General features: G+C 39.7%; 1 protein-coding gene across 2 annotated transcripts in view; it reads left to right on the top strand.

Moving 5' to 3' along the window:
• SMYD3 (SET and MYND domain containing 3) overlaps positions 1–24,037 on the top strand; it is a 612,222-nt gene that overhangs the window by 73,569 nt on the left and 514,616 nt on the right. For both annotated transcript variants that reach the window (XM_075924904.1, XM_075924902.1), the window contains exons 2-4: positions 6,343–6,406; positions 18,237–18,344; positions 19,971–20,031. In XM_075924904.1, the coding sequence (XP_075781019.1) occupies positions 6,343–6,406; positions 18,237–18,344; positions 19,971–20,031 (233 nt within the window). The remainder of the gene's footprint in view (positions 1–6,342; positions 6,407–18,236; positions 18,345–19,970; positions 20,032–24,037) is intronic.

Raw genomic sequence — 24,037 nt, 5'->3', positions numbered from 1 at the left:
TTGACTAATCGAGTAGTCGATGGAATTTCCATCGACTGCTCAATTAGTCCATAAGGGGGGGAATGCTTCCACTATGGCTTTGCACTTTAAATGTAGTAAAAGTACAAATGTAAAAGTGTAAGTGAAATGTAGTAACCCATGGCGGTGGGTTATTCCACGGTAGCTCCTGGGGGCAGCGCATGCCGGGACTGTTCAGAGGTAGCTCCCTGCGGCTTTGCCCCCCCTTGCACTGTGGAGATGGTGCTGTCTCCCCCAACTTTGCTGCCCCTGATACAGAGGCAGCAAGGGGCGGGGGAAATGAGTAGTCATTAAGTCGATAAGCTTATGCTTATTGGGTAGTTGACTACTCAACTAGTTGCTTACATCCCTAGCTGCATCCTCTCCCTACTCCACTGGATCTGTATGGCACAACCAAGACTTGACAGTAAAAAAACATTTTTATTAATTGTCCTTCCTCCAAGAAAATGGCTTTTCAAATGCAATTCCCTTTTCCATCTTTTGGATGTGTCTAGAGTATTTCATTTCAGTGCTTTGAGGATTTTTGTTTTAAAGTAAATGAAAACAAATACTTCCATGAACCTGAAGCTATGTATTTTGCTTGTTTAAGTAGGAGCCCTTCCAGTAATATTTCTGAAATTACTATATTTCCTTTCCCTGTTCTTTGTACTGAGAAAATAGGAAATCCTTTGAGTGATGATAGAAACTGTTGTACTGGCCCAGTGTATTCAGAAACAAGTGCTGAAGGAACAGACCAGGTGCCATGTGCAGCTTGACCTGCTGCTCGCAAATAGGGAGGAACTAGTAGGGGAATTAGATGTGGGTGGCAACCTGGGCATCAGTGATCATGAGATGGTAGATTTCAGAGTTCTGACAAAAGGAAAAAAGGAGAGCAGCAAAATACACATCCTGGACTGTTGGGCAGGATCCCCTGGGGTGTTAACATGAAGAGGAAAGGAGTCCAGGAGAGCTGGCAGTATTTTAAGGAAGCCTTATTGAAGGCACAGGAACCAACCATCTTGATGTTCAGTAAGTAAAGCAAATATGGTAGGTGACTAGATTGGCTCACCAGGGAAATCTGTGGTGAGCTTAAACACCAAAAGGAAGCTTATAAAGAAGTGGGAAACTTGGACAGATGACTAGGGAGGAGTATAAATATATTGCTTGAGAATGTAGGGGAGTTATCAGGAAGGCAAAAACACAATTGGAATTGCAGCTAGCAAGGGATGCGAAGGGTAACAAAGGTTTCTACAGACACGTTAGCAATAAGAGGGTGATCAGAGAGGGTGTGGGGCCCTTACTGGATGAGGGAGGTAACCTAGTGACAGATGATGTGGGGAAAAGCTGAAGTACTCAATGCTTTTTTTTGCCTCTGTCTTCACAGACAAGGTCAGCTTCCAGAGTACTGTGCTAGGCAACGCAGTATGGGAAGGAGATGGGCAGCTTCGGTGAAGAAGGAACAGGTTAAGAACTATTTAGAAAAGCTAGACATGCACAAATCCATGGGTCTGGATTTAATGCATCCAAGAGTACTGAGAGAGTTGTCAAACGTCATTGCAGAGCCGTTGGCCATTTTCTTTGAAAACTCATGGAGATCAGGAGAGATCCCGGATGACTGGAAAAAGGCAAATGTAGTGCCCATCTTTAAAAAAGGGAAGGATGACACTCCAGGAGATTACAGACCAGTCACCCTTACCTCAGTCCTTAGAAAAATCATGAAGGGGCTCCTCGAGGAATCCATTTTGAAGCACTTGAAAGAGGGGGATATGATCAGGATTAGCCAACATGGATTCACCAAGGGCAAGTCATGCCTGACCAATCTGATTAGTTTCTGTGATGAGGCAACTGGCTCTGTGGACATGGGGAAGTCAGTGGATGTGATATACCTTGACTTTAGCAAAGCTTTTGATATGGTCTCCCACGATATTTTTGCCAGCATGTTAAGGAAGTATGGGTGGATAAATGGACTACAAGATGGATAGAAAGCTGGCTAAATTGTGAGGCCCAATGGGTGGTGATCAACGGCTCGATGTTGGTTGGCGGTCGGGTTCAAACAGAGGGCCCCAAGGATTGGCTCTAGGACTGGTTTTGTTCAACATCTTTATTAATGACCTGGGTGGGGGAATGGATTGCACCTCAGCAAGTTTGGGGATGACACTGAGTTAGTGGGAGAGGTAGATTGGAGGGTCCACAGTGACCTAGACAAATTAGAGGATTGGGCCAAAAGAAATCTGATGTGGTTCAGCAAGGACAAGTGCAGAGTCCTGCACTTGGGGTGGAAGAATCCCAAACATTGTTACAGGCTGGGGATGGACTGGCTAAGTAGCAGTTGTGCAGAAAAGGACCGGGGAATTATAGTGGATGAGAAGCTGGGTATGAGTGAACAGTGTGTCCTTGTAGCCAAGAAGGCTAATGGCATATTAGGTTGCATTAGGAGGAGCATTTCCAGCAGATCTAGAGAAGTAATTTTCCCCCTTTATTCAGCACTGGTGAGGCCACATCTGGAGTATTGTGACCAGTTCTGGGCCCTCCCCCCCATTATAGTAAGGATGTGGACGCACTGGAGAGAGTCCAGCGGAGGGCAACCAAAATGATTAGGAGGCTGGAGCACATGATGAGAGGCTGAGGGATTTGAGTTTATTTAGTCTGAAGAAGAGAAGAGTGAAGGGGAATGCAGCCTTCAACTTCCTGAAGGGAGATTCCAGAGAGGATGGAGAGAGGCTGTTCTCAGTAGTGGCAGATGGCAGAACAAGGAGCAATGGTCTCAAGTTACAGTAGGGGAGGTCTAGGTTGGATATTAGGAAAAACTATTTCATTAGGAGGGTGCTGAAGCACTGGAATGGGCTACCCAGGGAGGTGGTGGAATCTCCATCTCTAGAGGTTAAGTCCCGGCTTGACAAAGTCCTGGCAGGGATGATTAGTTAGGGTTGGTCCTGTGTTGGCAGGGGGCTGGACTCGAAGACCTCTTGAGGTCTCTTCCAGCCCTAGTATTCTGTGATTCTATAAAATCCTACGTACACTGCACAGGAGTTAACACCAATGAGACTAGTCATGTAGGTAAGGTAAGCAGGATCTGACCGAATGAATGTAACAGTTTATATTTTTGCTGATATCAAAACTAATAAAAATGTATATGATAATAATTTTAGAAGTATTTTTCAGCTTCCTTGATAATATAGAGTTGATTGTGATAGGTAGAAATTATGCAAATTGTCATCACTTTGTGTCTTTTTAATATGTCCAATTACGTAAATCCTGTAGGAATTTTTATTATTGATTTTTTTTTCACATTCATATTACATACTTGAAATTGTACTGTTTACTTCTATGTCATAATATTTATTGCCATAAATCCTGCAGATGGAAATTTCGGAGGGAATAGGGGAGAGAAGTAAAATGCAACAGTTTTGTTGGTACGTACAGCTGCACCAAACTTCCTACATCTCTTTATTTGGTGGACTGGTGTAGAGGGGAAGATGATGAATGGATACTTAGTTCATTATACAGTGCCAGCAGGGGGTCAGATTCTTCAAATACTTTGGCTGCTAGTGTCAGTGTTGGAAAGAAACTTGAAATGATTTTCTGTATCTTTATCGCTTCAGTGTTAAATTTTAGTAACAAAGGATCCAAATATGCCAAGTGTTGAATACTGTTGTCTCCCATTGGCTTCAATGGGAGCTGAAGAAGCTCAGCACCTTGCAAAGTTAAGCCCAAATTATGTATGTTTTTCAAGTGGCAGAATAAAATATTTGTTGTACTCAACTTCAGTTACTTAAGCAAGTCTTAGCATCTTTCCGGAAGAAAATAAAACACTGAAAGAAGGTAATGTAACCGTATGGAAAGGTCATACAATACAGCACTGAGATAAATGGTTCAGATGCAAGACCTAATATATGGATCGGATTAGAAAGTTCTCAAATTGCCAGGCAGTGCATTCATAGGCCAGGTCTATGCTTCACCTGGAAAGTCAGCTGGAATTGACATATTTTAAGCTGAGCTTGGCACCGTCTCCACAGCGAGGAACACTAGCTCTGACGAAGGCACCCTCAGTGTTCAATTTAGTGGTCTTTACTAGACCTGCTAAATCAAACCCTGGCAGTTCGATTGCCAGAGCATCAATCCTCTGGTAATTGGAGATGTGGCCATAGAAATCATGGCTCTTGAAGGTCATGTTTGCTGTAGGCAATGAATTTGCGTATTACTTTTTGCTACTTTAAGACCTTTTTTCACTTCAGCTGTCATAGCTATAGACATGTTGCCTAATGTAAATCCTTGTTCATCATCATTCTGTTAGGGCGAAATTTATTCCAGGGTAGAAGGTGTGCCCTAAGCTTCCTTTGCTCAATCCTCCAGCACCTGGTTGAACTAGGAGTTAATTTTCAGATGATGCACAGCAATTTGGGTTAAATAGCCCCCAGTAGAACTTGCATGACTAGAATGAAACCTACGTCTTTAGAAAATGTTTGCCTGATCATGCTGTCAGACAATATTATTTGACTGGTTAAAGAGAGCGGTTCAATAGAAGCTGTTACAAATTGACATAGAACACTTTGTAAACAAAGTTCCTTATTTCTGTAATCCAAATAAAGGAAGACCTAACGGCTCTGTGATCATCTTCTATTCCTGCAAAGCTGTGTAATGATGCAACAACGCAGAACAATTTGTCTCTTTGTTGATTTTTTCCATTCTCAAGAATTTTATATGACTATATAGAATATGATGTTTGTAGATCTCTACTTTTCCAAATCAATCCATGTTACTGTGCACATTTTTTAATAGGTAGCATTGAGTATGGTAAATCTGCTGTATATGGCTGACTTCCAAGTTAACATGTTGATAAGCCAGGAAATAGAACTTTTTGTAGCGTGTGCAGCCCTTGATTTGGAAGATCTGGAGAAAAGATCTCATTAATGTATGTAATTCAAATAAATAGGGAGGATTTGCCCCATTTTAGGAGTAAAAGGTGGATTTCATGAAGATTATCCTGTATCCCTGATAGACCATGTTCATCAGTATTACACAATGTGTCTCAGAAATATGCCAGATGGAGATAATTTTGGGCATGTGTGTGCAGATCCATTATCTCCATCTGGGCTATTTCTGACATTCAGATATCTGGGCACCTCCAAAGAGCAATCATTTTGTCCTTTTTCTTAATAACCGACCCCAAAATGTTTAATTCTTTCCCCCTAGATTATACTGGTGAGAGGGCCAAATCTGAATGAGAAATATTCAATTCTTAATCAGTGACTTATGAGTTCTGATATTTAGGGGTCCTAGAAATGAGAGCTTTATACAGTTGAGTCTGTAGGTTTCCAGCACTGGATTGTAGCTTTGGATTGTCCCCAGACATGGATTCAAATATACATTTAAAACCTTTGGGCTCTTTGCTAGTGCTGTGACAGCTAAGAAACCAGAAAGAATGAGCAGTAATGCATATCCTAAAGCCAGTGCAGCTGAGAGCAGAATTCGATTTATGACATGTAAATTTGATTCATTTTCTGCATAATTGCATGCTAAATATTTCCTCACACCATCTAATAATGTACAACACTCTTATTAGTAAATTATAGTTTCTCCCCAAATGAAATTGTCAGCTTGTCATATGACTTAAGTTAAAGACAGCTGTAGGGAATCTCACTTAATCTAGGAGGCACTTTGCGGAATCGTAATTGAAATGTTCATATGCGTATCTGGTTCAAACTTCTCATTTCTCCCCTTTCGTCCCCAATAGTCTTTTTCTGATGAAGTTTTTACATTAGTCACATTGTTTCCCAATCACAGGTTGTCTTTTTTAAGGCATTGGTGTCTACTTCCAGGTCAGCTTTTACATTGCGAATAACTCAGTGTCACAATTATATATTCACAGCAAGAATCTTGGTTAAGACAGGTAATGTACAATGTCTGGGTCTTGAATTCTGCACTGCAACTTATTATTATGTTTCTGGGTTACAAAGAGGACAACTTCCAGCTGTGTGGCACTATAATCTGAGATTCTGCTGCATTAAACGCAGAATTTATTTCCTGGACAGTATGGTAGCAAAGCAAGAAAACAAATGATTTTTGTTTTATCATCTCATTGGAGAGTTGGGAGGCTCTTGTTCAGTCTAATGGACACTGATAATCTTACTGTAAACACAGAAGCAGCCCTGTTGACTCAGTAAAATAAATTAAAATATGAGAAAGGAAATCCAGAATTTAACCCTTAGGTTTTTGCCTTGACTTTGTATAAAAAAATAAAATGTTTATCAATCAGTTTTTTTCTTTTTTGTGCCTCCTTTTTCCTTCAGATATTTAGAAATATTTTTATTTTTCTATGTAACTCATACAATATGTTTCTTACAGGAATGAACGGTTGCTTAGATGCTCTCAGTGCAAAGTTGCCAGATACTGTGATACGCGTTGTCAGGTAAAGATCATAATAATTACAAGCTACTAAAGACAAAAATTAACCCTTTAGTTGTGGTGTTTTTACTACATTTGCTGTGTACCCATTACCTGCTAATAGTCCCTTGATATCTATGCAATCATTAAGTCAACATGTCATTAACAATCACGCGCATACCCCCCCCCTTCCCATTGCTGCTTTTGCTTAATGCTTTTTAATTTACCTAACTAATATAACTAATGTAGAAATAATGTTCATGTATAACTCACTCACAGCTTCTTTTCCTCTCATTTATGTGGGCTAATAACACTTTCAAAACTGAATGTTTTAAATAAATTTAAATAAGAGGCCTGACTTTTGAATTATCCACACCTCACATTGACTTCAAGCCTTTTGAATTTGTATGCCAATTTCTTTCATGTAGGTTTGTGTATGCTTTTTTTAAAAATTATGGCTATAGACCTAAGGCTAACTCTTGACTGAGTTTTATTCCCCCCCCCCTTTTTTTAGTCAATAAAACAAACAAAACAAAACATGGTTTTCCATGGCCTTTTACCTTGTATTGTCATTGTATTGTCATTTAGACTTGAAAGTCCCTGAAATTGAAAATTCCCTGAAATCAGAATAGTAGTGGTTGCATAAGTCAAAAGACTTCCCAAGATTGAAGGTGGAGGAGAAAAGGCCCATGCTATTTTGGCATTATGGGTCTGGCTGGGGTATACACACCCTGTGCTGCTCATCTGCTAAAGGGTTAATAAGACTGCCTGTCTGCCCAGCTGGAATAGATTTGGGGACTCACAAAAGCTGCAGGGATAAAAGGTTTGCAGAGCAGAAGGGCAGGGTGCCTGCTAGAGATGCTGAGGAACCACTGAGATCATGAAACTTCAGCCATGGGCTGGTGAGAAGCTTCCCAGGCTATGGGGGGACAGGACCACAGAGTTACCCTGAGTAACAGCCATGCACTATATAGGTACTAGTCCAGGAAAAAAAAGTGGTTTGGAATAGTTTCTTACCAACCATTTTTGCACAGGCTCTCTAGCCTGGAACCCAAGATAAATGGTTGAGCCTGGGTTTCTGTATCAAGCTCAGGGTTCATTAAGCCCTTGAACTAGTGGCATCATTAATAAAAGGGCCAAGAAGTTGTAGAGCCACTAGCCTCTGGAAGTATTGGACTCTTAACATCCCAAGAGGGGAAAAAAGACAGTCAGAGACTTGGCCAAAGGGCTCAAGTCATAGCAAGAAATCAACAAGCATACTAGCAGGTAGGCAAGCCGACAAAGAGGGGAAACTGAGTCAGAGTTACCATGTCACCCAGTCTTTCTGTGAGGCAATGCCAAAATCAAAAAGGGTCAGATTATGAATTATTGCGCATCAGACTTACTTTGTGTGTTTTCTACCTTTGTGTTAATTTTTTTTGAAGAAAAAAACAGAAAAAAGTTTGGACTGTCAGATACAACCTACTGAAAGAAGGTCTTTGAGGGCCTGTGTTTAAATTTAGCTAGCAGATTGTTATTTCTACAAGTCTGAAAGCTTTTTTTAACTGGTCTGTGACCTTCCAAACATCTTTTCTTGATCAAATATTTAATATACTTTTATGAACAAACTTTTTATAACTTAACCACTTTCCTTTGATACTCAAAAAAAAAAAAAATCCATTATGGTGTTACAATATATGGCGTGGGAAGATAGGTTGGTATGTCACTTTGATGCATTATACAGAAAATGTGTGCGCAACATATTAGGTGTTTACTCTAGCATTGATAATGCCATACTTACATTTACTGTGGAAGATAATGGGAAAATAGCTGCAAAATGAAAATTGTCACGGATACAATGTAGAAGACTGGAACTTTTTTTCTTGAAAAGACATTGAGAATATGCTTATTTTGGCTTAGAAGTACAGTATAGTATTTAATATTGTACTTAGCATTATTTGGCAGTCATGGAAATCTGGAAGAAGGCAGTTCCTTTAGCCAACCTCTGTCCCCACAAATGGAAGTTTATTAATACGTTTGTGTAGTCATGGATCTTCATTCCATTTGAGGCGGGCTGTCTGATCAGTGCGTGTCAACCTTTTTTTAATAAAGTACCCATTAAAAAATAAAATTACAAGTACCCCCTTTTAAAAAAAAAATTACAAGTACCCCCAGTACCTATAGTTTTAAGACACACACGATTTTTTTTTTACCATTGCTACACATTTGTTTAAACAACTTAATTGTAGCTGGGTAGGCAATAAAATATTTGGGTGTAAAAAGTACAGAAGTAATAAAATGATGTAAAACTTAAAACAAAAATTCAGTTTTCTCCAAATTTCAGTTGTCTTAACGTACCCCCCCAGACTTCTCTCAAGTACCCCTAAGGGTACTCGGACCACTGGTTGAGAAACAATGGTCTAGATAAACAGACTCACAATTAGATCTGTGGGGAATGTCTTGCTAGCCTTTTTGTGGCTGTTCTGAACTGCAGTGATTCTTGTGATGATTCTACTTAAAATGGCTACCAAACAGGAGTAGTACATTGTTTAAGTAATGTTTCCATCAGCAGACCAAAGGCAGCAGGCTTTTCTTCACCGCTGCTAGATTTCATGTGATTCATTAATATGTGCACTTCTAATTGTACTAATTGCTGAGCAGAATAAACAGCTGGACACTGAAGCAACTGCAGTTTGCACACTTCAAAAATCCCCCTGTGTTAGTAGAGAATTACTTTATTTTGGGTTGATAATTACAGTTTTTTTTTTTATAAATGTGAATCATGTGCTTGGGTTTACATTTTATGCTTAGTTGTGGAATGATTTGATGAATTTTTGATGGATAGAAAAATTATCCCACATTAGTAAGCACTTAACAGTGTGGTTTAGGAAGTCTCAGTTTCTGGACCATTCACTGTAATGCAGTAAAGGCTACAGTTGTTTCAGATAAAAACTGAGCACCGTGTGCTCTCTAAAATTGACAAAAATGATCAGATCACCTAGGCCAACCACGTTGCTTGTTGTGTAGGAAATTGGAAGTAATTTCAACAAAGACAATGAGCTTTTCTCAAGTTGGAAATGTCTAAAGTGTTTGACACTTCACAACAAAAAAAGTAACACATGAAAAACATATAATTCAGTTTAGTAAACTAATAATAACTAATATGAAGTATCATCCTAATTTAAGTGTACAAAATAAAATATTTCTTGTTTTATTAATTTTTTGGAGGTACAGTATGAATTCTAGTAGGCTCTGGGGAGTTAAGTTGGCAGTGGTCTTCTGCTAGCCCTAAGAAAAGCTGTGTAAGAGCCAGAATTTGTGGTTTGTGGGAAATTCTACAATATTGAATGTTTTTTTTTTCATTCTCAATGGGAAGGAAATGTCAAATTTCAACATTTGCCACAAAGCAAGATTTAAAAAAAAAATGTACTGGATCATTCAAAATATTTTGTTTGTGTTTCAGTTTTTAAATTTATTTATATAATGCAAACTGATTTATATAATACAAACTGATTTAAAACAAAATCAAAATGTTCTAGTGTAAAAGTGTCAAAACAAAACGTTTTAACATTTATCTAAAGAAATATTACCACTATTGACATTTTATCAGTAGAAACTTCAGTTCTGACACAGACATTTTCCAAGGAAAAAATGTTCTGTTGCAAAACTTTTGACTAGCTTAGGCCTAACCTTTTTTTTGTTTTGTTTTTTATTTTAATGGAATTCCTAGCCCTTTACAGAGTTAGAGCTGCAAATGTAACCTTGTCCCATGGAGACTTTTCACTATGGGGCAAGGAGACACAAGGCTTCTACATATGTCTGTGTGGCGGGAGAAAGAGATGATCTTATTTGTGATCATGAAGGAGTGGGAGTGATGTCCACTGGTGACTTGTCTGCTGGCTGTCAGAGGATATGGATGGGTGGTGCCTGAGACTCAGGGGTGCCATTTATGGGGAGCTAAGGGGAAGTTTGAACCCCTGGATTTCATACTTCAGATCTTCTTAAAGTCCCTGTCGTGACTCTAGAGACAGTTCTTAAGTGCAACAGAGTTTGAGCTGCTCTCAGTTTTGCCTTTGGGGCAGGGAGTTTGTTATAAAAAGAGAGAGGGAGGGTTATTAATAACAACAACAAGCTGGGCATTCTAGCAGTTGAAGGATTGTTAGGTCATCACGAAAACATTGCCGGGTACTCCACTTAAAAGATGGGAGGGGTGGGAGGGAGAAAGAGTAGGAATGAGTGTTGTGCTGCAGGGATCTGCATTTGGACCACTGCTGTTAAACTTCTCATAAATGTTCTTGGAAAAGGAGGTAAACAGTGACGAATCCAAAGCTGACTGCAAAGAGTCACAAAGGTATCCCATAAAATTGGGCAACACTAGGGAGATGGAATTCAATGTTCGTAAGTGCTAAGTAATGCACATGGATGAATATAATCCTACCTATAGATACAAAATTCATGGGGATCTAATATAGCTGTTACCACTGAAGGAAGAGATCTTGGAATCCTTGTGGATAGTTCCCTAAAACATCTGCTCAAGGAGCAGTGGCAGTCTAAAAACTAAAAAGCTAACAGAATATTGGGAATCATTAGGAAAGGAATAGATGAGACAAAATACCATATTGCTTCTATACAAAGTCATCATAGAATCATAGAATAATAGGACTGGAAGGGACCTCAAGAGGTCATCGAGTCCAGCCCCCCGCCCTCAAGGCAGGACCAAGCTCCACCTACACCATCCCTGACAGATGTCTATCTAACCTGTTCTTAAATATCTCCAGAGAGGGAGATTCCACCACCTCCCTTGGCAATTTATTCCAATATTTGACCACCCTGACAGTTAGGAATTTTTTCCTAATGTCCAATCTAAACCTCCCCTGCTGCACTTTAAGCCCATTACTCCTTGTCCTGTCCTCAGAAACCAAGAGGAACAAATTTTCTCCTTCCTCCTTGTGACACCCTTTTAGATATTTGAAAACCGCTATCATGTCCCCCCTTAATCTTCTTTTTTCCAAACTAAACAAGCCCAGTTTATGAAGCCTGGCTTCATAGGTCATGTTCTCTAGACCTTTAATCATTCTTGTCACTCTTCTCTGTACCCTTTCCAATTTCTCCACATCTTTCTTGAAATGTGGCGCCCAGAACTAGACACAATACTCCAGCTGAGGCCTAACTAGTGCAGAGTAGAGCGGCAGAATGACTTCACGAGTTTTGCTTACAACACACCTGTTGATACAACCTAGAATCATATTTGCTTTTTTTGCAACAGCATCACACTGTTGACTCATATTCAACTTGTGGTCCACTATGACCCCTAGATCCCTTTCCGCCATGCTCCTTCCTAGACAGTCGCTTCCCATCTTGTATGTATGGAACTGATTGTTCCTTCCTAAGTGGAGCACTTTGCATTTCTCTTTATTAAACCTCATCCTGTTTACCTCTGACCATTTCTCTAACTTGCTAAGGTCATTTTGAATTATGTCCCTATCCTCCAAAGAAGTTGCAACCCCACCCAGTTTGGTATCATCTGCAAACTTAATAAGCGTACTCTCTATCCCAATATCTACATCATAGATGAAGATATTGAACAGTACGGGTCCCAAAACAGACCCTTGCGGAACTCCACTTGTTATCCCTTTCCAGCAGGATTTAGCACCGTTAACAACAACTCTCTGACTACGGTTATCCAGCCAATTATGCACCCACCTTATCGTGGCCCTATCTAAGTTATATTTGCCTAGTTTATCAATAAGAATATCATGCGAGACCGTATCAAATGCCTTACTAAAGTCTAGGTATATGACATCCACCGCTTCTCCCTTATCCACAAGGCTCGTTATCTTATCAAAGAAAGCTATCAGATTAGTTTGGCATGACTTGTTCTTCACAAACCCATGCTGGCTATTCCCTATCACTTTATTACCTTCCAAGTGTTTGCATAGGATTTCCTTAATTACCTGCTCCATTATCTTCCCTGGGACAGACGTTAAACTGACCGGTCTATAGTTTCCTGGGTTGTTTTTATTCCCCTTTTTATAGATGGGCACAATATTTGCCCTTTTCCAGTCTTCTGGAATCTCCCCTGTCTGCCATGATTTTTCAAAGATCATAGCTAAAGGCTCAGATATCTCTTCTATCAGCTCCTTGAGTATCCTGGGATGCATTTCATCAGGACCTGGTGACTTGCTGACATCTAACTTTCCTAAGTGACTTTTAACTTGTTCTTTGTGTATCCTATCTTCTAAACTTACCCTCTCTCTGCTTGTATTCACTACGTTAGGCACACCTCCAGACTTCTCGGTGAAGACCGAAACAAAGAAGTCATTGAGCATCTCCGCCATTTCCAAGTTTCCTGTTTCTGCTTCTCCCTCCTCACTAAGCAGTGGGCCTACCCTGTCCTTGGTCTTCCTCTTGCTTTTAATGTATTTATATCGTATGCCCACATCTTCACTACTGTAGGCAGATATGGTCACCCCACCTAAAAAGGATGTATTGGATTTGGAAAAGGTACAGGAAGTGCAACAGAAATGATTAGGGGGTAAGGAACAGCTTCCATATGAGGTGCGATTAACAAGACTGAGACTTTTCATCTTGGAAAAGAAATGACTTAAGGGTTGGAGGATATGGTAGAGATCTAGAAAATCATGGATGATATGGAAAAATATAACGAGGAGATGTTATTCATTCCTTCACTTAACAGCACACAAGAAGGTAACCCAATTAAATGTATAGGCATTAGATTTAAAACCAACAAAATAGGCAGTGGGGATGGATCATGATGGTTGCCTCTTCCTTCTGAAGCACCAGGCATTGGCCGCTGTTGGAAGACAGGACACAAGGCTAGAAGGACCATTGGTCTGACCCAGTTTGGGCATTCTAATATTCTTATATAGATCTGAAATGTATCTGCCTGCTTCTGTGACCCACTAGATGTCATTCCCCTTCCAGAGCTAAGAGCAAGCCCAGGAATCCTGATGGGGTCTGTCTCTCTCCACAGCATTAGTAACAAAGTATGAATATACATTAAAATTTTAAGGCTAACCAGTGTCCCCTAAAAGACTTGCCACAAGATATCAGAATATGCTAGTATGAGAGCTGAGTAGATATAATATTTATTTAATTTTCTTTCTTTTATATAGGAATTATACATAGTGCTCCTGTCAGCTAATGGCTAAGTTGTCTGCTAAAAAAGTAGAGTTTTTCTAGTGCCTTAGTAGCCCTTGGATAGAGATGGGGTGTGTGTGTGTGCATGTGCGTGTAGAGATCTGTGTGCATGTGCAGGTAGAGTTGGTTCCCCCCCAATTGGTGTTGGGCTTGTACTGAGCATGCTTCAGTAATACTACTGAAGCACCTGTCCTCAGGCTTCCTACCTCATGCTCTCACTCTCTCACCCCCACCCCCCATCACAGCACAAGTCGCCCCCTCCCCCCCCAAATCTGCAATGTAGCCCTTGGTGAGACTAGCAGAAGACAGGACTTGAGCTGAGCAGAGCATGAGATTATGCGAGGCAGTGTGTTTCTGAGGCCATGGAAGGCTAGCAGGAGCAGAGGAGTCTTCAGGAGGATAAGGTTCTCTCCCCTTGACTTTCTTTAATTTAAGATTTTGGTTGCAGAACCTGGCTTTGTGCTATTACTATCCCATCTTGGATATAAGAGTGTAAGTGCTCTGACTGAAAGCCAGGAAATGCACAGTTTAAGAGATTTTTTTCTACATACAGCCACCATGTTGGGAAGCCAAGGATTTCATCCACCACTGGGGCAGGATACAAATCCAGCCACTGGGGATTACTAGATATTGATCTATGGGTAGATTCTATATCATGAAATAAATCTCGGTGGTCTTGCTTGGTTATATAACTTGCATCACTTCAGGGGAGGTAATGAATGGTTGAGGGGGAGACGGCAGCTCTCACCTTTCCTTCTTTTTTTGTGGCAAGGTGTTATGAGTGGTGTTGATCACATTGTTAGTGTAGTTGCAACTTATTCTTGCCTATTTCTTTGAAATCTGAATGGCTGTCCTCATTCCAGCATTCCTTCAGTAGAATAAATACATTCATTCACTCTATAATGAGTTTTGGTTTTAATTGCAATGATAAAGAAAAAGATTACATCTTAACATGATTCTAGTATGAAAATGCATCTCTAGCATTAGGAGACTGTGTCAGACGATGCCATGTGATATTGCATATGTCATGTCATTAGTGCTTTATTGGTTGGGTAAGCTATTAATCAAATTGATGTCACTGTTAATGTATCTAAAGTCCTATGCAGCATTTATGTTAGGAAAAAATTTGACAGATAAAGGCTGACTCTAAAGAGCAATTTTAGCTGAAGCAGGATAAAAATGCCAATATAATTACATTATACAGAATGATATCTGGATATTTATAAGCTTGACCTTGTTTCTTCAGAATGAAAGTAATTCTACTTAGTAGTAGATATTTAACTTTTATTTGTCAGATACCTTGTAATACCTAACAGTATTACAATGTTTAATTGGTGTCATTTTGGTAGAGCTATAAATAAAGAAATGAAAGAATGAGTCTTTCATATGGAAGAAAAAAGTAGCAACTAGTTTGTTTCATGCAGGCATAAGAAAGATACTCCAAAGTAAAACAACTGCTCCTTGATACTGACACCTTGTTATTAGAAGTAAAAATCATCCACCTGGTGGTGTTCATAGTGTTATATTGTTTATAAACATCTGATTACCCACACAAAATTAGATTTATTTTCCACTCATGAGTTGAGATACCCATGAACTACTGCTTCCAGTTCTTGATACTCTATCCTTCTCGGACCATTCAAGTAGCCAAGCAGCAGGAAATCTGCAAGCAAAAAATACAGTGAAATATCTCTTAAGGGCTTACTGGAATTGGTTGCTTAATACAGGTTTAATAGTGGTGGAGAAGTTCTGAACTTAGTGGTCCATAGGTGAGTCAGCTTACACCAGCCGAGAATCAGCTCCATTATGTTTGTTTTCTGGGATGGTCTTTTACAGCAAGAAGTTGTGTGGGGTGATGGTTTCTTAAGAGTTTCATTGTCCTTTATGATCAATTCCTACTGCTGAGGCTTTGTTCTCATCCACTGATAGATAGGGATTCCTCCAAGTGTAGAATTTCAAAACTTTTCTCACCTCACCAAAGGGCAGTGTACAACTACCTCTTCTCAAGTATTATAGCATCCCTATTTCAACCCATCATTGCCTATTTTACTGCTGATTGCAGAAGAGCAATTTCTGTGTCCAATACCATGTGGTCTGATGCCGATAGCTGATACGTGACAGAAATTGTTTTTCGCAGTTGGTTGTTTCATTTCTCCTACTGCCTTTCTGTCCGAAACTAAATTACCTTGTGGAGCCCGACATTGGTTTTAATGGTTATGTCTTTTTGTTAGCTGTTTCTTTTTCTCCTTTTCACTTTACACGGACATCTGCAAAGCAGCCTAGTGGATTCAGACTTGGCTCTGAATGCTGACTTTAGATGTATACAGGCTTTAAAAATTTCCAATTCCATCACACAGACTTTATATGAAACATTAAAATCTGGATTGAATAAAGTAACTAAAGAAAAACAAAGGAATGCAAAAAACAGTCCAACCTTCCATCACAGTGAGTGACTTGCTTAAACACTCCTTGCTGCTCCTGCTTCCCATGATTTTAAAGTGCCACAGCTCTCCATGTGCACACGTCTTCCCTACTTTCCCTGCCACTGCAGTGTTCCTCCACCAGTGTTCCTTCACCCTCTTATTTTTATTCACTGAATTCTAGTGCAAGTTGTCAATTGCTCATAAAGGACCCAATCGTGCATATACTTGTACGCAAACAATTTTACTCTCATGAGTAGCCACATGGATTTCAATAGGACTGTTCATGTGAGTAAAATAACTCCATATATAAACGTTTGCAATCTTCAAGATTTCAAACAGAACTTTACTTTTGATTTCTTTTGTTTCCTATCACAGTGCTTCTAGTTAATTGACGTGTTCTTATAAAGGTTCAAACGTAAATCAAGGTCCTTCTGCTTTTAATTGTGATAGTAATTAAAACTGTGAGCAGCTAGCATCCCTGTTTTTAAAACACCTTTGACTACTAATGATTATTAGAAACCTCAATTTTTAAATTGTGAACTTAAAAAGGTTTATGCCTGATTCCTAGTGGCTCTTCGCAAGGATTTCATCAGCCAGATAATAACTGAAGAGAACAATTAAGCAATTAATTTGAAGCTGAGTTATTTAATGACCTAACATAACTCATGAATGATGATGTACATATATAGGTCTGTGATGGGGCAGAGCCGCCCCACACTGGAGGGCCGCTGATCACCGCCTGTGTGGCGACCAAGGCGGCACAATATCGGTGGTCACCGAGCGTGCACATGGTGATCAGCCGCCTGAGAGACGTGGCTGCCCGGGGGAGGAGCGGATGGTGGGCGGACGCAGAGTGATGTTACTGCCGTCGGCATGCCAAAGAGGGGCGGAGTCACAGCGTAGACGCGGGGCGCCCAGCTGAGATATTTAAAAACCCCGGAAGGAGCGCAGTAGAGGGTGACAGGGGGAGGAGAGACGGGCCACGGATGGAGGGAGCCCATGGAATTCTGACTGAGGGAGGTGAGACTGTCCCGAACTGGAGACATTGCTTCTGCTCGGGGGCCGGAAGCAGGGAAAGGAAGTAGCCCAGGGCGGGCAAAGGCTAGCCCGTGGACTGGCGCATTATGGCGGAAAGCCCCGCCAGTCGGGCCGGACTACAAGCCTAATCTGCGTCCTTAGCTGGGCTGGGGCCCGTGAGAGGGGGTGGGCCCGGGCCCCCCTTACCTCCCCGACCTACGCAGAGGGGCATCTAGAGACTGAGCTGCTGATGGGCATGCCAGCCGCAGTGCCAGGTCGGAATACGCCAATCACAGACTGCAACTAGCCAAAAAGGGGCTGATTTCAGGACACGGAGACTTAGGGTGGGATGGAGGGCCGCACAGAAAGGTGGGGACAAGGGACTGGAGAACAGAATGGCTGGACGCCCGGTCACAAGGTCATTAACACAATTGAATATCTTTGGCCTGATTGTTTCACGTTGCTGTAAATCAGGAGTAACTCCACTGAGCCAATTAAATTGTACTGGAGAAAACCCCCCAAAAGCACTTGGTAGGTGAGAAGAAAATCAGGCTCCATTTATTTATCATATAAAGAAAATATATTAAATAAGTTGCGTGTTCCCAGTCACTGAGTGTTCAAGTGAAAATGATAGCATGTGTACCACATGCATTGTCTTGCACTCAAAAGTTACTAAAAGTTGAATATAAGGTACCTGGGCAACTTGATTTCTGCCCCCTTGTGGGTTCATATTGTGCACAGAAGGAGGCAAGGGTTCAGTGCAAAAAGAAAACAAAGAAACAATAAAAAAAAAAACCAACCCACTATAAAAAACCTATTATGTGATTATGTAATTCTTTTCTAGGGTGTTGCACTGTGCATATATGTTTACATTCAGATTACTTGAGGAGCATAAAGTATCACAGATGGAGCAGAGCAAGATTTGACAGCACTGCTGAGAGCTTTCCCCGCTGCTGAATGTCAAAGGCCTGCTAACAACAATGAAGGAATGGTTGTGAAGTTATAGAACATGTTGAGTAACCTAAGTATACTAGTCAGTATTAGCTGCCTAGGTTGCCGTCTTAGCGTATGTGCAGTTGAGCCTCATATGGCACATGACCAGGATTCATCAGCAAATTTGGTCCACTGATGAATTCATTAGTTCTCTGGCTTGAGCCAGTTATCGACAGAGAGTGTGACATGACATCCATTCCCCCTGCTCCTGCTGTAATCTATGTGATTAGTGTATTTGTTGGTCTAAAATAAAGTGTTGCATTTTGTTTTTTACGATAACAGAAAGAAGCTTGGCAGGAACACAAGCGAGAATGCAAATGTCTTAAGAGCATTGAGCCTAACTTCCCTCCTGATTCAGTGAGACTTGTTGGCAGGATTGTTTTTAAACTAGTAAGTGACATTTTATCCATATCCTATGCTGCATAAACTGGTTGTGCACTCTACATTTGTAATGTAATTAAAGTCTAGAAAGCAGAGGTTGTGGGATGGATAAACCAAGTGAGATGTGCATTTTGCATTGCAAAATCACTGATTAATTCCCAGTAACACTGGAAGCATCAAGAAATATGAAAATAGATGTAATAAAGCTGCAGGGGCCTGCACGAGAAACTGTTGCAAAAAAGTAACTTGCGTTGAAGTCCGTGGAAGTTTCTCTTATACAGGGTCTATGTAGTTGAGTCTCAAAATTCATTCCCTGGGAAATGAAGAGGGAAGAAAATCACTGCGCTTCAGCTTGCAGCACTGAAGTTGCTGGGAGTCTTGGGAATGGACTTCTGTGGTAGCGGGATCAAACCCCCTTTGAGTAGAGGTGAATATACATGAATTTGCATCAGAAGTGAATGCTGATGGACTTTCTTTTTTGTGGTGTACAATAATGTGCATTGCGGACGTGTTAGATTAGGCTTTGTTAGTTTTTTCTGAACTTACCTGGTAATGCTGGGCCTAAAATCTTTCCATAATGGCAATAGAAATGTAGCTGTGTTAGTCTGGTGTAGCTGAAGCAAAATGCAGGACTATGTAGCACTTTAAAGACTAACAAGATGGTTTATTAGATGATGAGCTTTCGTGGGCCAGACCCACTTCCTCAGATCAAATAGTGGAAGAAAATAGTCACAACCATATATACCAAAGGATACAATTAAAAAAAAAAAGTGAACACATATGAAAAGGATAAATCACATTTCAGAACAGAAGGGGGATGCGGGGAGGGGGGGGGGAAGGAAGGTAAGTGTCTGTGAGTTAATGATATTAGAGGTGGGGAAAGTTAGATGTCTGTGAGCTAATGGTATTAGAGGTGATAATTGGGGAAGCTATCTTGGACAAAGACCCCAACTACCTTACCCATTACCTTGCCTTACCCATTACCAAGATAGCTTCCCCAATTATCACCTCTTTTGTGCTACATAGTCCTGCATTTTCCATAATGGTGGCTTTCCTGTTAATCTGCATGGGCTAAATCACTATGCTTACTTCAACTACTTCTAAGAGTTTATAAATCAACAATGGATTTTGTATTTTTGTTGGCCCTAGTCTTAATGTTTTAATTTCTAGTCCAAAATTTAGAAATGGGTAAAATCTGAAGCAAAAATATTCATACTGAAGTATAAAACAAGTGTATTCTTTTGTGCACTGTTATGGATATGTATTTGGCAACTCGTTTAAAGAGATATTTATATATATCACATACCCTCCACTTTATATTAATTACAATAACATGAAGGGAAAGAAGACCTCTAGTCTTCTAGACTGTTCCCTATTAAGAGACATTGGGCTGAAGTAAATTACTAAAGACAAACTGCCAAAGATAAGAGAATAAATTACTGGGGAAGTGTCCTAACAAAAATAAATTTAGTATTTTATGGAAGTTTATAGAATGTGATATGAACAACAAAACAGATTTATGTCACAACCGTTACTGTTGTTTACTTCACAGTAATGAGTAATTCAAGATTGTAAAGTAGTTTGGAAAGAAGTGCTTATTATCATGCATTCATTATTTTTGTTTTTTCTCTATAGCTTGGACAATCAGTAGCATGTCCTTCTGAGAAACTCTACTCTTTTTCTGATCTTCAGTCAAGTAAGTAGTCACCATTCACATCGCTGTAAATGCGTAATGTGATTGCTTTGTTTCCTTCTGGCTTGCCCTTCTTTCTATGGAATGAATCATAACTATAAAAAATGACAGTGTAGAATGCAAGGAAAGATCCTCTTTGAACTGCTGAAATTTGAGGGAAATTAGGTTACATTTTTTCTACTGCCAATTCTTTGCTGCTTGCGTAACCAAAATTTCCATTAATTTAAGTTGGACTTTTTGCCTTATTTAGCATAGGCACCTTCTTTTAAAGTTTGCTTCTTTAAAATGACCTTATGTCTGCTAAAAGAGGTAAAGATTTCTGAGTTAATTTAGTTTAAAAAATAAATCCACATAGTTTTTGATCATAACCTTATACCTATTTTTGTTTGTCATGAATTTATTATTACTTTTGTGCATAAAAGATTCAACGGAATATCTAATAGAAAAATAAGACTGAGACTCTTGTTAAATGTTCTTTTTTTCTGAAAAATTAAATGTGGACAGAAAGATCAGACTCTGCTAATATGATTCTTGTGTTTCCACAAATGTCAGGTACTCGTGGAATGGTTCTGGCTTCTAATCTTTCAAAGTTAAGCTGCTGTAAGTCTCTAGCAGTCTAACTTGAATGGCAAAATATACATTTAGTGCAATTTATTGATGCATAAAGGAAAATTAATAACTAAAGGGACATTGTGTAGATTAACAAACATTTTGCTTACCTTTCAAAACTGTTCTAATTTGGCTAGGTACTGTAGTCTGGATTTTAAATAACTTCCCATATGTACCTTCATTGAAATATTTAAAACCCTAAACCCAATACTTTTTCTTACTACAATATTTTTTCTGTTTTAGTGCCTGCCATTGTATAAAACAAGAACAAAGGAACATTAGTAATGTAACCAGTTTCTGAGTGATAACTCGGAATTACAATGGCTGGCTATTTTTAAATGAAATGGTTTAGGAAGATTAAAAACGGGATTAGATACTTAGATGAATGCTAACAGCATTTACTATTACTCCAGTGAGATTATAGAGTTAAAACTTATTGATCCTTGTGCTGGAATCAGGAAGAAGTTTCCCTTTATAATGTAATACAGGTTGAACATCTCTAGTTTGGCACCCTCAGGTCCTGACTGGTGCCGAGCCAGAGATTTGCTGGATCATGGGAGGTCAATATTGTCTAGCAGCATTACCAGCACTTCTACTGCTTACGGGGCTTATAGAAGACATTTAGGGGGAAATTAGAGCTAAATAACAGCACAGAACACTGAGAGCCAGGACTGGTGGCTGTAAATAAACTTTATGGGACTGCAGGAAACTTGGCCACGCCCATGATAAGAGGACATCCAGCTAACTAAAATCATGCTGGACCAGAGACTGCGGGGCTAGAGAGTTTCAACCGGTGTTGTACAGTTGGTAAGGTGTGCAGTGGGCAGTGCGTTTCCTTTTAAGCTTTGGGTATCGGCTGCTGCTATGGCTTATTTTTATGTTATGGTCTTAATTTCTTGCCTATTGACATGGGGTAATAGGTGTGGAGAACAATATCTCCTGAGAGGTACTAAAAGGTTTGAACTCACCTTGGCTTTATTGAAGTCGGTGGGAATCAGAAGTGTTAGGAACTGAAGTAGCTCAAGGATCAGGCCGAATGTGAATAAAGTGATAGTCTGTGAACCCCTGACAGAAAACTTGAAATAATATTCTCATTCGTAAGAAAATCCAGGCATTGCATAGAACGTTCGCTGATTCTCCATTGCTGTAAAACCATATATTATTCTTTAGAAGTTGTAGTGTATGCAGAAAGGAGTATATTTACAACGTTGTGTGCAGATACTTTGCTATCTGCCTCTCGTCAGTAGCAGCTGCATAACTAAATGCCTGTGTATAATTTTAAATTTAATTTTAAATTTGTCACAAACCTTACCATAATATTGTCTCTCCCAAATTCAAGTCTGATGCAGTTAAACAGGCTTCTAAGCATACAAAATTAAGGTGTTTACAGGTTTTGTTTCACTTTGATTTTTGATCTCATGATGAATTGGGAAAAACATTTGCCATTAAATATCTCACAAGACTTCTTTTGTAAGAATTGCTGGTGTCTTGGACGAATTCCAGTTTGAGTAATTACATTCTGCTTCAGTCTCTCTAAATTCTCCCTGAAGTTTCAGTTGGATGCAATATTCTTGTTCACATCTGTCCTAAAACTGTAGTGTCCCTCTGCACTGGGGTGTTAATTATTGCTGTGTTCTGTCCCAGAATTGGTTTTCTTTCAGTGCTGGGGAGGTGAAGTGAATCCAGTCTGTCTGTCTTTGTAATACGTAATAATATGCTGTCACGTGCATTTGGATTATTTGGAATGTATGGTATTTTGTAAATGCAAAATATTGTGATATTTTATAAAGCTTGAAGGAAAAACAATCTCATGGTCCAACGAGGCCACGTAGCTTATAGAGAAAGCTGGTGACATTTGGAGCAATTTTAGCTGGTGTTTTCAGCTCTGCTATTGGCTGCTTGCAGATTATAGGCCGCAGAGTTCCTGGCAGTGATGGTTCTTGTGCGTACATCAGAGGTGGGGAACCTAAGGCCCAGGTGCCACATGTGGTCCTACGGGCTCCTCCCCCAAGCTTTGGGAAGCCTGCACTACTACTCTAGCCTCCACTACTCCCTCCCTGGCTGATTTTTCTGTGGGTTGGTAGCTCCCAACCTAAAAAAGGTTCCCCACTCCGGTATACATTGTGTGTCCAAGATGAGGTTTGGTTTCATGTATGGTGAGTGTGTGTGTAATACATATATTGTATTTGTGTGTATGTGTATATTTATATGTATATAATATATGTGTGTGTGTGTGTGTGTGTGTATGCATGTATAATATAAAAGCGTGCGTGTGTGTGTTCACACAGTGGAATGATAATGGCAATTTGTTGGACCTACTATAGCTAATGATTTCTGAGTGTGTGGGGTATAAGAGTTTATTTTTGAAGTACAATTGAGCGAGTAAGGCACCAAGCACTGTCTCCTTTTAGTGGTTAATTTAGTGTTTTTGGGAATGGAATCCATATTAAGTTATTTTACTCCAACTCTCTGTGTGTTCTACAGGTGTCTAATGTTGCAAATTTTCTTCTATAAATGCCTGCCAAATTATTTCAGAGGAATTTGATTTGACCCCCCACTTATGAAAGTCATTTCTATTTCCTAGTGCAGCTTAAGATTTAAAATTATAGAACCAAGTTAACCCTTGTGCAGATGGGTGCAACTTCACTGGAGTTTTGTTTGCTCTGTGAGTGATGAATTTAATCAGTAAGATAATAAACTCACTGTGAAACTTTCCTCTATGACTGACATTTATATTCAACCACATTACCTTTCTTTCATTACTCTTTGTTGTAACTAGACTAAAAAAAAGGAGGAGATGAGGAAGAAATCTGGCCCAGTGAACTAGGATTAGGAAGTTCAGATTTTTGTTCCGTGCTCTGATATTGATTTGCAATGTGCACAGATGAGTAGATGAGGCATTTATTGTCCTCTTTTGGAATTGTGACTTCATTATTTAATATCAGAATAATGCTTACTTTAATTAGTGCTGGTTTTACAGGTCAGATTTCTTTAGAAAAAGGGTATATTTCCCTTTCTGTGTGTACCATCCTCCTTTAACTCTGCAAAAGGTTCTGCTTATTCCATTTATTAAAATAAAGCTATTTGTGATACTTAATATGAGGAATGTGATCTAAGAATACACCCTGTTGTTAGGAGGATGAAATTGAAGGGTAACATGCAAACACATTTTCATTGTAACAAACTCGGTTAACTAATTCAGTATTTAACATGTAGTATCTGCTTATGCATCTGTTCTATCGTTAGGTTTGTGATCATTCATTCACAGTGTTTGTGATTTGGCAGTAGCAACTTGATAAACTTTGCTTAGTGATGAAATGTAGCTGTCATAAATAGTGGCTATAGTTCGCTGCTGTCAAAATTAAATTTGGAGATAGAAATGTCTAGATTGCACAGCTGC

The sequence above is a fragment of the Pelodiscus sinensis genome, chromosome 3 (assembly GCF_049634645.1).
Source record: "Pelodiscus sinensis isolate JC-2024 chromosome 3, ASM4963464v1, whole genome shotgun sequence".
NCBI classification, from domain to species: Eukaryota; Metazoa; Chordata; order Testudines; family Trionychidae; genus Pelodiscus; species Pelodiscus sinensis.
Note: the sequence above shows the minus strand (reverse complement) of the source record. Positions and strands in the feature narration are given on the sequence as shown.